Source organism: Drosophila montana, unplaced genomic scaffold (genome assembly GCF_035044405.1).
Source record: "Drosophila montana isolate Dmon_TW-CO22-7 unplaced genomic scaffold, ASM3504440v1 contig_2438_1, whole genome shotgun sequence".
Taxonomy (NCBI): domain Eukaryota; kingdom Metazoa; phylum Arthropoda; class Insecta; order Diptera; family Drosophilidae; genus Drosophila; species Drosophila montana.
In genome coordinates this window covers 2982304-3000192 of record NW_026997315.1, presented here as the reverse complement: position 1 = coordinate 3000192, position 17889 = coordinate 2982304, and the positions used below count along the sequence as shown (strand labels likewise).

The 17889-nt window shown below is 38.0% G+C and overlaps 1 protein-coding gene across 1 annotated transcript; it reads left to right on the top strand.

Moving 5' to 3' along the window:
- The first annotated feature begins 13948 nt into the window (after positions 1–13948).
- LOC135428217 (serine-threonine kinase receptor-associated protein) lies at positions 13949–15222 on the top strand. The gene has a single exon (XM_064682064.1). The coding sequence runs from the start codon at positions 14078–14080 to the stop codon at positions 15074–15076; it is 999 nt and encodes a 332-aa protein (XP_064538134.1). The 5' UTR covers positions 13949–14077; the 3' UTR covers positions 15077–15222.
- The last annotated feature ends 2667 nt before the right edge of the window (positions 15223–17889 follow it).

Below are 17889 nucleotides of genomic sequence, written 5' to 3'. Positions count from 1 at the left end.
AAATCATTTGCAAAAATTTGTAAACATTTTATTACAACGTGGCCAACGGCAGAGGGGATAAAAGATATGAAAATAACCCTCTGTACGTAAATCCCATTTATCGCACATCTACTTAACATGCACATCAGATCGCCGTCAAGACTGAACAAAGGCGAAGATTTTTGCAAAATGTGACGATCCTTGCGGCACGGTAGTATTTCGCACTGACAGGACTCTATTAAAAGAGTGTGGATGTAACTGTAACCCTTTTACAAAATAATCCCCACCCCACCTTCCAATTGCTAGACTCTATGGCATACATTTAAACCACCCTGCATTGTACGGGTTGTTCTTTTAGAGAAGTCTCTGCTATCTCTCTCTCTCTCTCTCTCTCTCTCCCTCTCTTTTTCTATCTGTTCTATCTGTTTCTGCCATTGCCAAAGCTAGCGAGCAAGGACTCTCTCGTATTCTCAATTTTAGTCCTTTGCATATGTAATATCGTTTTTTAAAGCCGACTCTGACCGTTTATTGGCCATGCATAATCCCGTTAATGTGCTTATTGCGGCCCGTATTTGAATAATGCACAGTTAACGCTTTAATGTGCTTAGCCCGGAAGGAGTTAACGTCGAAGAAGAACAAGAAGCAGTAGAGCTGCACTTCCGGCCTTTTGCTGCACCTTTTTGTGCGGTTATTTGATTTTGATTTTCATTTTTTTTTTGTTTTTTTTCGACTTGGCCAACGCTTACTTTTTACGTTTTATGCGCGCAGCGAATCCATCAATTTTATGGCCAAGTATTTTTATTTATGTCCCAGTTGCCACAGTTCGAATTCCCTTTCCGATTCCATGCAATTATTATGATTCTTTTTCACACACACACACACAGAGAGAGGCATTTTTGCGGCTTCCCCCCCTAACGCCAGCTTCTGGTCTGAAACAAAAGACGCGTTTGCCAACAGCCGAAATGGTTACAACAGTTGCCAGTCGTAAAGTTTGCAGCGGCGGCTTTAAGCTGCTTATGCGACCATATATGACAGAGAGGGGCTAGAGTAGACAAGCGGGTGCTCGACTAGCAGATACCCTCTGGCCAGCAAAGAGCTGTCTTTACAAACATTCTAGAGCAAGGCTCGAGGTTTATGTCCATTTTCTACTTAGTCTGCGATAGCTATTAAAACAGTGTATGCTTCGCATATGTGTATACTTTTCGAGAAACTTCATACTAATTTAAGGAACTCTAGCTCTTAGAATTCTTGAGATTAGTCCTAAATAAGTTAAGTTAAAGATCTAGATATATACATAGATCTTAGGCATTGCGGAAGATATCAATAAAAACATCTACACTTAAAGTTTTTTTGTGGGAGATATGAGAAATAGGCTTGAGTTGTATTTCTTATTTAAGCTTAGTCGGGGATACTTATTAAAAAAGTCAAATACTTTGCATATGTGTATATCTTTCGAGTAACTACAAAGCAATTTTGGCAAGCTTAGCTCTTAGAATCCTCGAGATATGGCTAAAAGAAGCCAACTAAAAAGGATGAAGCGGAAAAAGTAAACAAAAACGGTTATGCTTATAGTTTCCTGCGAAAACAAAAACCATTATACCCTCTATTACTCAGCTTCAATGGGTATACAGGGTATACAAAGAGCGAGAGCGCGAACTTATAAAATGTATTATATTATGGGCATTGCATACAAAAGCATTTTGCGGTTTATCCTTTCAGCAATAAAAGTATCCGATTACTAACTGCACTTTTTCACATGACGTCGCCGTCGCAACTGAAAGGATCTGGACTCGAGCCCGTCTTGGGCTCAGGCCCTGCCTGTCAACGCGTAGATCAAATGCTAACGAACAGTTCCACAGTTCCTCGGTTTCTCGGCTCTCAGTTACCGGCTGAGCACAGCTGTGCCGCGTATTTCTTTTCATTCGCTTGCACCTCACCTTTTAATTAAAGCTTAAGCCTTTTAAATACCCTGGAAAACATTAAGCGCCAGGTTAGCCCAAGTTAAATGCCATTCAAAGCGTTGACATGATACGGCCTCAAGCGTAAACTGAGAACCGAGCAACTGTCGCTGTCAGCTGTGGACAGGAACAAGGACAAGGACATGGTTTTCTTCTTTTTGTTTTTGGCAGCCACACACCGTTGCTCTCTGTCTCTGTGTGTGTGTGTGTGTGTGTAGGAGAGTGTTACATTTTTTCTATGTGGCAATACGTGGAATTTTGATTGAGGTTGGGTAAGTGATACCCAAGTAACTTACCATGAAGCGGACGCACAGGCTGCCTCCAGGGCTAAAATATTAAGTCCAGATCATTTTTGCTTCCCAATAACCTCTTAAAATATGTTTTTTATTGAGGCATAGTAATGGTATATATAAGGTATAATTATTAATTATATTATATAAGATACTAACGGGTATTTCCCGGCCTTACCCAATCAACCGGTAGATTGTAAATAAAAATATAAACTGAAAAAAAAACCCTGTAAATTTAGACGCATGATTATTTTATCGTCATCTTTCAGTATGGAGGAGGCGAACTTTTATATAAACACATCACTGAAAGATCAGAAAATTAGAGATAATGTTAATTAGCTTATCAAGGCAGCTCAATATACTCACATATTTAAATATATGCCTACTTGTATGTATTCATGTGAATTCAAACTAACATACATACATACGATTGGGATGGTAATTACATTTATTTTAAATATATTAAGACAACGTTTTGCTTACAAAACGTACCAGTTTTTTCAATGGCCTCCGCCAGGGCCATAGTCACTGCTTCCTCTTATATTAACGCTGCCGCCTTCTCTAATATAAAGGACGCCGCCTCTTCCTCTAGAAGTGAGGCCTATGAAGCTTACTTTACTTCATGAGAATAGCATAGAAGAGAATCAGTTAAGCTAATGCCGCCTTCTCTTCTTTAATAGAAGCCTATTAAACTTACTTAAGTTGAACATTAACAATTATTTTAGTTGATGTTCAAGCCGACGCCTCCTCCTTGGTCAAGCTGCCGCCTCATCCTAATTATTTAAACCGCCGCCTAGTCCTGAGCTTAAGCTGCCGTCTTATCTAATATTAAAGCCGTTGTCTCCTCCAATATGAAAGCTGCCGCCACCTTCTCCTTTTGATGTGAGGCATATAAGACTTACTTAAGCTCATGAGAATCGAGTAGAAGGGAGTTAGTTAGGTACTTTGTTGTTAATTTACTGCACAGCTAGAAGTACGCTTGGTCTTGCATCTAATATATATAGATCAACATACAGACACACATGCACATATACATACGCACACACATACATGCACATATACATATACACATACATAACGAACATAATTATAAACATAAATACGCACACTCATGTAAACATAAACACATATGTACCCACATATCCACATACGTACATACACATATACATACATACACATATACATACATACACATATGCATACGTACATAGATGCAAACATACACATATATACGTACATAGTATGTACTACATACATAAAAACAAAGCTGAACTATTTTTCTTCATCTATATTTTATTTTCCAACGATCTTTCCATTTTATCGGTTTTATTATTACTTTAATAAATCGAGGCTTTTCTGAAGCATCTTCAGTTTCTTTGTAGTGTTTAGGAAGTTGCATTTAATTAAAAAGTGTTGTTCCGTTTCACGAAACTCAGTTATTGTCGGTGAATGAAGTTTTCTCATGCCATTTTGAATGTATGTTAATTTTCCGTTGATGCAAAACAGTTCTGCAATCTTTTACCTGACTCAACCCTATATAAATGAAAGAAACGAAGCAAATGCTTTTCACGCATCTCAAATGACCATCAACAGGAGACAAAGTCAAGGATAGAAGCGAAACCCGGCCACATAAATTTCGTAGCCAAAGTTATGACAAGTCTGAGATGCAACAATGGAAAAAGAGGCGACATGTAATCAGAGAAAAGCGTCCGAGAGTTACCCCTTTTGTTTTTCCCACATGACACATAAATACACATAAAATGAAAATACATACATATGTATATGCACTGAGAGCCGAGCCATTGGTCAGCTCTGCCGTTAATTGAATCATTACGGAATGAAAAACTCGCAGCAACAATGCAGCATAATTATTGTGAGTGATTGCTGAGAGAGTCAGTGTGCGAGAGGAGGGGGGAATGGGGTGCAGAGCGGGGTAGTTGCGCCCCTAAAACAAAAGGGCTGCCCAAGGCTACCTTTCGAAATTAATTTCAATAAGTCAGAAGCAGCTCGAGACAGAAGTCGTAGCATCACGTTTTAAACAGCTGCGGGCATTGGCCAGTTGATATTGTGCAGGCCCCCCACTTCCCCCCTTATCGTTTGTCTATTACCCACTCCCAACAAACTGGTCATGATGTAACGTCTGGAGAACTGTTAGCGACAGCCTCCTGTCAGCCTTTTCAGGCAACACACAAACACACACACACGCACGCAGGCACAGAAAATCCTCATGTAATCCTTTGACAGTTTTCAAGCAGCCTGTAAGCGTAGATAGTTGCAAAGGGTTGCTCAAGAGAAAACCACTTGAGCCAGTTTTTCTCTATTTCAAGCTCCCCCTCCCCTGGCCGTACCCCTCTTGGCGGCGACCTCTATCTGTCATACCCATGCATCGGCTGTGACTCGAGCATTTTCCAAACTGCTTCACTTGAATGCGCCGCACGGGTCAATAATTTTTGCCGAAATGTCTTTGGGCCCCCCCGCTCCGCACTTCAAGATGTTTGCGCGGAGTGCATAAAGGTCGTGGGCTGCATTTTTGAACTCTTCAAATGAGCTAAAAATAATAATTTTATTTGTTTTGAACACAGCTCGAAATGACGCAGCAAAAGAAATGACTTCCTTAGCAACGTTCTTTGGTAATAAAATTACAATATTCTCGTATATTTTTGGGGTTCAGGAAGTATGTCGTGTTTATAAGAATGCCACGCCTAATAAAAGTTTCCAGACACATTTTTACTTTTTTCATCATAAGTTTGTAGCTAGTAAGAAGTATTTTTTGTAACTGAAATATGAGTTATCTTAAGAAACCTATTTGAAAGCTGCTTTTACGAATCATCTAAGAGTAATTGTAATTAGTTATTTATATAGTTACATCTATGCAATGTCGTTAGGTCATATGAAAAATAAAGATTCAAAATTAAAAGCTTACTTTGGTTGGCCCAAAATAATACAAAATTTTCTAACCTAATCTTACCTCAAACTTAATCTAACCTAACCTAACTCAACTTTTTCTAACCTGACCTAACTTAAGTGAAAATCAAAGCAGTACAAGTTACAATTTACTTACTTAAACATAACATATATAAATATATAATATATATAATCTGGCTTGAGGTGCGTCCTAAATAAAGATAAAGATACCAGCAATAAAAAATAAATATGTAAATATAAAATATATGCAATAATAATATTAATAATAATTATTATAAAACATATACAATGGTTTAATTTCTATATAAAATAATTAATAATATAAAACTTATATTAAGAGAAAAAAGGCATAAAAGAAACACTTTCTATATAGCATTATGATTAATCTATATAATTGATAATTACCCTTCCTGGGTAGTGTAGATGCCTAAATGAGCCAATGCTTAAATTTAATATGACTCTTGTTATGTCCTAGCCGAAGCCACAAGACTGGTAATATATTTAATATATATAAGTCTAGCTCTATTGACTACATTTATCTTAAATTAATCATAGATTTATTTTAATAAGTAAATAAATTTCATTGGTTAAACAAACGCGTACTAATCAAGTAAAAATTTGATATTCAATACAAATATTAAAGTTATTCTTATTTCTATAATTCATTTTTTATTATTATTATTATAATAATTATCATTATCAATAGGTTTATTAGCATCATTATTATTATTATCGTTATTTTTATTATTATTATCAATATTATTATTAATATTATAATTAATTATTATGTTTATTATTATAATTAATATTTCTTTTATTACTAATATTACAATTATTATAATTTTTAACATTATTTTGACGAGTTATCAATTTTTAAAATATTTGTTTAGCTTACGAACCTCTAGCCAGCTAATAAAATATTTTATTGTTATTATTATTAATGCTATATTTTTATTGATTTTCTATTTTAAAATGAAGGAAATAGAAATATATTTTTGAAACAATTTTTCTGGCCACGCTTTAGGGCCCATCAACTTGTCTAATAATACAACTTTTATTATCTTTTATTCAAATTATTTTTCTATTCTCATTCCAGGGAGTATCTGTAAACATTTTTCTGGCAACCCCTGAAAACGCTTTATAGATAATTTTCTTGTTTAATGATATACTATTTATTATAACTGAAAACGAACTATTGTCTATCTCATTTGCTTGCTATACAAGTACTATTATAGCCCAACAACAAATGTTAAGTTTTCCATTGAAAGAGCATGCAAAATCGCATATTTACAGCATAGTCGAAAAGTGTTTGGAAATCTTTTCGAGTGACATTACAATGCGATTAACTAGCCGCCGCAAATTCGACTCAACGGAAAATGTGGAAAAAACTGAGAAAAACTGTGGACAAACGCGACATCGTTGCTTCGAGCAAATCAATTAGTCACAATGGCCCAATGGGACAGTTTTTGCCTGGCCCAGCCGGACGTAGCGAGCGCATTGTTGAATGTGATATTCCCTATATTTTGTTATGGCTCTGGGCTACTCTGGACTGGACGTTGAGGTCCTGCATAAGGGCGTTAATTATCGGGCAGACGTTTAATGAATGCGCCCGGAGCGACGCGCACGTAATTTAAATTTGCTTAGTTGCGTGTTGCATGTTCAATGTGTGTGTGTTGTGACATTGCCTTTTGGCTAGTCACTTAGTTAGAGGCTCATCCAAGCGACCACTTTAGTTTCCGCTTCCTGTTTAGCATTGTTATCCTGCGCGTAATTAGCTGTGCGACAGGAAGCGATTGCAGCTCCTCAGGTTGAAGCAGAGATAACATCTACCCAAAACTCAAAGACAACTCTCGGACAGACGCTTACAACGTCTTACTGCCACAGTTTATTTTTCTTATTTTTTGGGGTAAGTTGCGACAAGCCAAATGCCAAGTTATGTGACATGTGAAAAACAGCTGTACCGGAATTTAATAAACCAATTTGCGCTGGTCATAAACATCATTCGAGGCATTCAAAATGAAAAATCTATAAGAATTTTGCCAGCTATTTTTATAGCCCCGACCAGGCAGCTGCCCGGCGGAAAATACATAGCTGGATTTAGTGCTCCATTATAAAATCATCATTAAAGAGGCCTGACAATTGATTGATATATGGCGCTTAGGTCTGGCAGGGAGTTCCGCTTAGTTTTGAGGCGTATTAAGCGCCCAAATTGTGGGCTAGTTTGGCAAATGACTTCATTAGACGGCAACACGGGCAAATTTTAAAAATGTCTATCAACAGCTGCTGCTCACTTAATCGGAACTACCCTCAAGCTGCCCAATTCAAAACTAGAAGAGCGACAAAAGCCTAGACTAACAAAAAAGTATCAAATAACAAATTCTAATTAAAACTATGCTAAATACGATTTCCTTAATTACAAAAGAAAACGAGAATGAAAGTTCTATACAATTAAAAATAAAATATCTCAAAGCTTGACTATTTTCATCAGCAATTAAATCTATGATTGATGCGCTTAAAAAAAGTGAATGTTTAAAAAGGATTTTGATAGTAATTTCTTAACTTCTTCTTTTTTCTCAGCTCAAGAGAAAAAGGATCTCAAAAGGAAAAAGGAAGGATATCGTATAATAAATATAAAAGAAAGATATGCAAAATACGTTTTTCTTAATTACAAAAAGAAAAAAAGATTGAAAATTCTAAAGAACTTTACAAAAATGTCCTAAAAACAGACAAAACTCTATACATTTTTTTTTTTAATTCGTCCTAAAAGGTGTCTGCTTTCATGAAAACATAAAATCTATGATTGATACGCTGACAGCACAAAAACTGACAGATATTCCATCGAAAAAAATTAAAGTTTATAAAGGATTTTAAAAGTAAGTTTTTCCAACCAGCTCCTGCTCACCTAAGCCGAACTACCCTCAACTTGACCAGGCGAAGGCAGGGAAACAAGACCTGGGCTAACCCAAAAGTATCATATAACAAATTTTAATTAAAGCTATGCTAAATACGCTAACCTTAATTACCAAAAAAAGAGGACCATTCTAAGGAATATTTTTTATAAATTTGTCCTAAAAGGTGTCTACTTTCACAAAAACATAAAATCTATGATTGATGCGCTGACAGCACAAAAATCTCAGAGAAATTCCATCGAAAAAAACTTAAAGTTTTTAAAGGATTTTCATGGTAACGTGCCAAGTTTTTCCAACCACCTTTTTCGTTTTTTCTTGTTGTGCGGCGTGAAAATTCCGAGTTACATCTGCCCAAATGCCTGCACATAGTCTATGCAAATCAGTTTTAACCGTCATTCCATCATGCGGCATTCCATCAGTCTTGCAATTTGAGTAAGCGCATGACATAATTCCCGACACTGTGACGAACTTTGATTGATATGTGCGCGTCCGTTGAGATCAGTGAAAGTTTCTCTGGATGCGACAGCCATGGCGAATTCGGCGACTGGTTGCAATTCTCTTGCCGCCCTTTCTCTTCTCTTTCAAGTGTCAGAAATCTGTTTTTTGGGATTGATCACTTGAGAACATGATGTAGAGCGTGTTCTGCTTTCCTTCTTGTTTTTTTTTTTTGCATAATTTAGTCGGGGCTTACACGAGTTTTACAAGGGATAAACGTTGGCTATGGGAAAAGTTTTGCTGACACCCTACTGACATTTTATGATGTGTTTAGCCAAAGGTTGAGCCATTGAAAATAATATATAGCATATGTGTAATATTGCTGGCATTATTAACAGAGAAGAACCAATGAAATCCTTTGGATCAAATTAAGTTTTAAACAAAATCCAGGACAAGTAAGAAATTTAAGATTGAAGCAGGAAGAAAGTTATTTGGGAAGAGGAGGTCTAGAGGGCAATGGGTGTGCCCTAATTTTTAGGATTATCCGGATCATGTGATCATCGAGTGATATTTTTTCTTCTGGAAAACGTGCCAATATTATGTTTCTAAAAGTGTAAAACATATATAGCCTTATTAGAGACAACTATATACTTATATAGACCATCTCTATCTACTGGTCTATCTGTTTTTCTTGATAAACCTTTGAATGATACCGTCAATGGAAGAGTTTCTTATGTAATGGAATAAGAGAAACGAGGCATTAATATACATTTAACTGTTCAATATTTTGCCTGTTAAGTTAGAAGGTAAAGTATCCTCTTAGCTTACATTTCTTACTCAACCTTCTAACTCGGGCTAAGCTCCTTGTCTGGCTCAGCTCGTGCCGCAAAAGAACTGCCATGAACTGTCATACAGACCTCAATCTTTTCTTCTACTCTCACTTACTAGCCAGAAAACCGCACACTCGACCAGAACAAAACTCGGTGACCCACAAGACGCAAAGATGAGGATTATGCAAACGGAATGTCATTAGTCAATGGAAGATCAATGTAGGATCAACGCAGAATCAATGGACCCATATTTGAACTCTGACCAGAAACGCGTTAAGTGGACAAAATGCCAGCAGAAATGATGCCAATTTCTGTATGTTTTGGACCGAAAAAAAAGAAAAGAAAATACAAAAAACCGCAAAATGTGTACACAGCGCACAACCCCTGAGCAAGGAGAAAGGCAAGAAAGTTGATACATGGCAGGGCACAGAGATACCCTCGATTGGAATATATTTTCATAGCGCTTGGAGGTAAAACGTTTTGCAACTCGCGGCATTTACCCACCCCGTCCCCCATTGGACGACATAAACAATCTCATTGTGCGCACTCGAGCCAAATGATGTGTGAGATATCAATTGTCAAATTGACAATAGAAATTGACAGATCGGTATCTGTAACGTTCCAATAGATGCCTGCCTTGCACCGTAATAAAATTAGAAGTTTATTGATTTGTCTTGACACATTCGCACAGCAAAAATTTCTAGAGACTGGGAATCAGATTGATTTAGACTGTGCTGCCTGAAAGGTAGCATATTATCAATGGGTGTGGCCCCGACTGCTGCTCCTGTTGCCACTCCTGCTGCTCCTGCTGTCTTACCCCTTGCTGATTTCTCGTTGTTCTATAAAAATTATATGCAATTACATACGAAACAGTACAGAATTTCATATATATATATATATATATGTATATATTCTGTCGCTGAGTTGCCATAAAGTGTGCAACTTTATGAGGCACTGTAAATATTTTGATGGCAAGCGCTAAAATTTTCGTTGGACTTCCGCTGACGATAGCCAATTTTTCAGTTTCCACACCCAGGCCCATATACACAACGCGAAGATGATGATGATGATGATGTTCTTTCTGCAGTTCGCGTTGCTTCATTTCCGGACTGCCTGACGGACTGACAAATGAAGCAGCGCTTCCGCTTCAAGTGTCCCCGAACACTTTTGGACTACGCCCCGTTTTAACTTACTTTCGATTTCAATAAAAGCAACAAACAGGAACAAAAATATAGAAGAAAACTATCATTAATAGCATGACTTGCGCTATCTGAAGTAGAGTTCGTGTAGAGTTTTAAAGTTGTACTAATTATTATTAATGTGTTCATAAATGACTCTACCCAACGGCTGTCGATGACGCCTCGCTTTCGGGCATTGCTTGGGTCTGTTTTGTGGCATTGCCCGTTGGCCAAAGAAGCGAAAAGCGAAAGTTGCAACAGTGGGTCACAAGCTACAAGGGTATGGGAAATTACGAGGCTGCTTGAATTTGAGATATAAAATAATAGTGAATGCATTATTGGTATTATTTTTGTTAACCTTCGACTAACATAATACTAGCTTGAGACTCGAACCCTAATTTTCGTTGTTAAATTGTCTATGCAACTGGTTCACTCCGACAACTCATTCACAGCGCTATTAATCAATCGGTTATTTTGAATTGAATTTAATTATTAATTTACTAAAACAAGCTATTCGATTTTCACATGTTTTGACTTCTTCGTATATAAGTCGAACTGAGCCCAGAATTTTAATTAATATATTACTATGAGTCTGATCCTCAACCCAATCAGGAGCTACATCAACAGCCGAAGAGCAGCCCAAACTGAAAAGTAATTTTCTTAAATATAGTTTACTTCAAAATAAAAAGCCCAGCTCCAAAGTGTGCATGTCTTGGCCCCAACCATTGCATTCTCATCCTATTTGCTAAATGCCTTATTTCGGTGAAGATCACATCTAGTCTGCATAAGAAAATATATAAGACTGGCAATATTTCCAGTTGATCTAGCGATAATAAATTATAAATTGTTTATTACAACATTTTGAAGATATGGGAGAGAAAGCAAGGTTTGAACACGCGCAGGGAGTAAGTTTGGCTAAGAGAATGAGCTCGATTCAAGGTTCGAGCTCACACTTTTCCATGGTTTAAGCCTTGAACCGAGTTATTTGATTTTATTTTATCTTTTGCAGCCCAAATAACTGCGAGGAGCACATTAGAAGTAAAAGTCTGTTATGTTCTGCTAACAAAAGATATAATCTCTAAACGCGCGTATATCTGCGGGCTTCTTCCACTACGTCTGCTCCTGTTCCTACCAAACAATCGACACATAATCTCAACTGAGCCTGTCAGCTCTGCTCTGCTTTTAGCTCAGCATATCGAAAAGCCAAACCCAATCTTATTATGCAGCCCCCCACCAGCCGCAAAAGTCGAACCGAGTCCCACACTTGGCTGCACCTCTTCTAATTTAATAAAAAGCACACAGACTCAAGGATGCGCCTTTGAGCAGCTAACAGAGTTCCGTCGTATCAGTCATCGCTTGTTAATCCGAGTTAAACGTTTCGGCGGATATTATACGGCGCGCAAATATACGTATATATATAACTTATATATATATTCTTTTTTGGCCCGCAGCTGAATGCAAACTACGCGCAAACTTGGCTGGCAGCAGGAAGCCAAACGGCGCTGGCAGCAGGATATTAACAAGGTGAGCTAAAGGCGCCGCAGCAGGACAGTAGCTGGTGGTAGGGTCTTGACTACAAAAGCGTAATGTTTATTAAATGCACTCAAGAAGATTCAATTCATATTTCAGAACGTTTTGCTTTCATTAGGCGGCCAACAAAGGCGGCAGACGTCGGGCGTACTCCTCACCCGCCGGAGGCGGCGACATGTGAGGAATTTGGGAAGCGCGTGCGCTGCCTTTAAGTGGTTTACGCCAAGAGGATTTCTCTGTGTGCTGGTGTGTGTATATGTCAGGATGATGACACCTGTGCCCCACTCACACACACAAAGAACACAATGCGCCTGCCTCTCACCTGATGTTACCTGCTTGTGAGCGCCGCTTCTTGGCCAATTGTCTGTGGCAACCGCAAGACTAACACAAAACACGCCCGCAAATTGACTCGATTTCGCTTTCACAGCTGAAGACCTCGCTTATCCCTTTGTCAGCTGAAAATATTTGAGGAAATTAAAACGGATTTCCCAAAAATTCCTGCCACACAATGTACTTAGCAGGAGCATAAGAGGAAGAAGCCATCCTAAATGCTAATTAGCTTGTCTTCACAGTCGACTAACATGCATAGCATAAGTAGCTGCAGGTCTTGTACAAACTTGCATTAACAAGGACTTCAGAAGTAGTTCATGCACGCAAGTTGTGGGAGTATGTAAAATCTGAATTTTCTTAGGATTTGCTTAATAAGTTGTGAGACAATTTATATAAAGTGAGGCAAAGCTAAAGCAAGCCGATTAAATATCCTTCACGACTTAACAGATGTGTGAGACGAATGGGGAAGTTGGTAAATGCTAGTCCTGATATCTTTGAAAACAATAAAATTTTCCATTCAAGAACTCAATTTTTCGCCCGATTCTACCTACAGAACTATACGATAGAGTATGATACTATATTAGTTGGTAAGATTATCGCTTATATGTATCCCTATGCCAGCTATATACATATATGTACTGCCTGTAATACAAAGAAGGACGTTAATAAAGTTTCATGACGATATTGCTAATACTGAGAGGCTCGTTTTCTTATTAAAAGACAGACGGACATATGAGAATATTGACTTGCTTTACACAATCCGTGGCAAGATTATAATACCCTTAACAAGGCATAAAAGATCTGAGAACATGAGCTTAAGCATTTATATAGTGATTTTTCCATTTCCTTACGAACAATAACTCAAATAAAATATATAAAATTACTTTTCAGACCCTTTATGATCTTTGTTCACTTTAATATAAGCTATTTAAATATAATTATTTAATATATATAATTATAAAATATATCAAATATTTCAATATCTTTAAAAATTTTCTACTTATACATATGATATATATTAAATTAAATATTAGAGATTATGAAACAAATTCTATTAAAATATTAAGATGCAACTAAAACGGATTTATAAAGTATTTCCATTTCTGAGCCGTAGAATGATCTACTTTGTCCAAAAAACATATAGGAAATCTTTATAGCAGTTAACAACTTATAATATGTAAAAAAAACAATATATTATATTAGTAATACGAAATTTTAGATTATGTAGAATCACTTGAAACAGATTTATACTGATCTAACATGTACTTCAAATTCTGATCTGTAGAATATTCAGCTTCTTCCAGAAAACAAAATAATAATTATTATTAATATGAAATTTTAGAATATATAGAACCATGAAACAGATTTAAACTGTACTTAAATTTCTGATCTTTAGAATGATCACCTTCTTCAGTTGTTAAAATGCTTGTGATATTTTGAAAGGCAATATATATAGAAAATGATTTGCCTGCTTTTATTTTATCGTATTTTAGAAATTGGAAATATTTGTATTTCATTTGTTTTCGTAAAACAGTCACTTTTCATTATAAATACAACAGTTAGCCATGTTTTTGCGATCATTTTAAGTTTTATAATTTTTTTCAACAAATAAATATCCGGACCAGTTTTCCACACGCGTTGAAAGCCATACTAAATCGAGTTAATTAAAAAAATTAAATATTTTTTGAATTTTAGAAATAGCTTGAACTGGCAATGTCGAACCTACAGCTGCCCGTGGATTGTGTGGGCCACAAGGGAGATGTGGTCCAGCTGGCCTACAGCAAGGTCTGCAAATCGGGCTACTATTTGGCCTCGGCCAGCCAGGATGGGCAGGCAATGTTGCGTCACGGCGACACCGGCGACTGGGTGGGCACCTTTGAGAAGGACGGCGAGCCGATTCTCAGCGTGGACATCAACGGGGAGGCGACTCGGCTGGCCACAGGCGGCGAGGATTGCACGGCGCGCATCTGGAATGCAGTCGACGGCAAGCAGCTGACAAAGATTATGTTGAACTCGCCCGTACGCTGTGTGGCGCTGGGCGCCAATTCGGAATATCTGGCCGTGGGCTGTTTGGATCGCAAGACTGGCCATCGCACCGACAAGGTGCTGTATCTGTACACACTGGAGCAGCCGGATATGCCCACCTTCTTTGAGGGGCAGACGCGCGGCATGCGCGATGTGCTCTTCTGTCGTGATGATCGCGCGCTGCTCTCCTCCTCGCACGATCGCTCCATACGGCTCTGGGATCGACTGAGCGGTCGGCAGGCGCACTCCATAGCCCTGCCGCATCATGCCAAATCGGTGGAGCTGTGCGCCGATGGACGCACCGTGACCATTGCCTATGGCCACAGCGTCGTCTTCCTCGATGTGGACCGCTTTGAGGTGCTGCAGCATCGCAAGCTGCCCGTCCGTCTGATCGGCGTCTCACTGCATCCCGAGAAGAAGACGTACGTGTGCGCTGGTAGCAATCGTTGCATCTACAAGTGCGACTATGCCACGGGCGAAATCCTGGAGACGTTTAATGCGCACGAACGCCACATGCACTGCATCAAGTACAGTCCCGATGGCGAGGTTTATGCCTCATCGGCGGCCGACGGCGGGCTTCGCTTGTGGCAGCAAACGGTGGGCAAGAAATACGCATTGTGGGATACACGAAGCGATCAGAGCGAAGACAACGACGCACAGCCCGAATCCGGGGGCGATCAAAACTGAGAGAAGAAATACACAACAACACAAAAACCATCCTGAAAACTGGAACTCAACTGTAGTTGTACACGTGTTTTGCGTTCCTCTGCTTTTATTTTCATCAGTTTCTTCAGTTTGGTTTCAATAATAATAAAAAAAAAATACAAAAAAAAGGGTCACGCTCTGGTCCCTCTAATAAATTTGTCTGCGACTGCGCGGCGTTGTTGTGATTGACTGCCCCCAATATATCTACCTGCCTGTGTCTACCCACAAGCCGGACTGTCTGAGCGTCTATAAGCCGCGACTCCTAACTACCTAACATTCGATTGTATTCTCTACCCTGTAAATAATACAGAAACAGGCCATTAGTACGTAAAATCATTAAATGACCTTATTGAACTCGAAGACTACAAGCTCTAGAGATATGTTTTTTGGTATACAGCTATATGGAATGAAAAATAAGTTGTATGCAGTATGCCATTCAGAAAATATGCTGTGTTACTACATTTTATTGACATAAGCCCAGTAAAAATACCTGATATATTAGTTTCCTGAGTTCAAGATTTGCTTACGTTGAATTTCGTAAGAAGGTATCTTATGCCTCACGCAGATCAAATTTTCTTTATGGATAGATTAAAATTAATCTGCTTCCGAAATATCACAAATTCATATTACCGGAGGACTTTTACAGATATCGCTTTAATTTTTGGTATACGTGTGTTTCAGCTAATTATCTTTAAGTTCCCCAAAATTTCGAACAAATCGTAAATAAAACACAAAAGTTACTTGAGACTCGGCATACATAAGTTCTGAAAACTGGATATCTTAGAGTCGAGCAGTCGCTTCTACGAGAGCCTCGCCCGTTTCTTAATTTTTTCTTCATCGTCTGCGCTCAACCTGTTTTTGTTGCGCATTTAGAGCTGAGTAAAAGGTTTCCTGAAAGGATTTTGGGAAACCCAAGACGTCTTCTCAATGCTCCAACGTGTGTTTTTAATGCCGTTTCTCACCAAATCAGAGTCATAAATGCATTTTATTATTATTTATACAGTCGTGGCAGTCGAGAAAACGTTGCCTCTGGGGCATTGAAATCGTTTTATTATGCATCCAAAGAAGTACAGAGTTGTTTCTGTTGTTGTTTTTGTCTTTTACGTTGGGGTAGGTGCATGGCGAGAGTCTGTCTTCAGCTAATGCAGCTGATAGACTAGGCAAACAGACAGGCCAAAGATACAAAGATACAAAGGAGCATAGATACAGATACAGTCTGAAGTTTTGGGGCAAACACCAAAATGCTGACCTATGTTACCTTACAAGATTTTGTCGCTTGACTTCGTTTGTTTGTTTTTGCTGCAAATGCATTTCCATAAATATTTATAATTTTATTTTCTCATTTTTTTTTTTGGGAGAGCGCTGATAAAACTAGTTTTCCACGCACCCCCTGCTGCTGCTGCTGCTCCTGCTGCAATCATGCTGCGTTTTTTCCACGCGTTTACCAGGAAAACACGCCAGCAAGTAGGACGTTCCCAGTCCGATAACCTCGCCCTTTCTCTCTTTCTCTTTCGCTCGCTCTTTGTGTGTGTTTATCTAGTAGATTGTTCCAATAAAATGAAATGAGTTGTCATTTCGGCCTGGCCCTGAAGTCTGGTTATCTCTCTGGCACAAGTGTGCGGCCCTTGATTGATGATGATTGTTATTGCACTCCGGCAAGTAGCACAGTAGCCAAAAGGATTTTCTCTGCAACGGTAGCCAGTTTAAATATTTGCATATCCATATTTAGCCTCTTTTTTACGTATTTGCGTTGCATTTGAAACCCCATCAATATGGCTCATCTAGCCATTTATTAAAGCTGATCTCAACTGTCAAACAAAACTCTGGCACTGACCGCAGCAATTTGTCCGAAGGTGAAAAACCCCAAGATAAGCCACAAGTCATTTGTAAATGTCCTGAGACTGTGAATTGTTTTTCATATTAATGATTGGTCATTTACCGAGGGTTCAGTAAGTAGAAATCTCAGCGATCATACGAAAGATATTCCGAGTTGAAAGAAATCACACAATTCAAACAAGAAGAAGAACTTGATATGCAGGGAGCGTGCTGAGACTTAGATAAATGTAAATCTTAGAGAATTCCTCATATGCTTAGGTGTGCTTGGGGATCGTTAGAGAATTGAATATTGACAAATTATACCAGTCAGGGAGCCGAGAGCCCGAGTCTTAGTTCCCTCAATGACTTCGTCTCTTAGTATTTAAAAGTGCTCGATATATAGAAGGAATAGTTTCATCTTTATGAAATACCTTAAATTAATTAATTGAAAATTCCGTCCTAAATCAAAAATTAAACGAAATTCATCAATTATATACAAATCTATCAAACAATTCAAGCAAAACCCACAAGTTGGGAATTATAGAAAAGAAGATAAGCAGGGAGCGTGCTGTGATTAAGGTAAATGTAGGCATGGTTAGAATGCTTGGAGGATTGAACATTGACAGATTATACTTATCTGAGAGCCGAGGAAAACCTGAGCCTGAGTTACCTCAATGACTTCTTCGTCTCTTATTAAATAATAGTGCACGAAATATAGAAGGAAAAGTCTTAATTAAAAAGTTTAAAATATTCTATTGAAAATTAAATCTTAAACGAAATTTGTCAATTATATACATGTCTATCAAACTATTCAATCAAAATGCACTAGTTGGGAATTATAAAGCTAAATTTATGCAGCTGATTTAAAACTCTCTCGTTGTTATAAATTTTCTTTGGCTAAAACTAAAAACTAAATTAATCTAATGCACCGTTGCACATAATTGATCTAGTAATCGAAAATATTCCATTTTCTGTTTCTT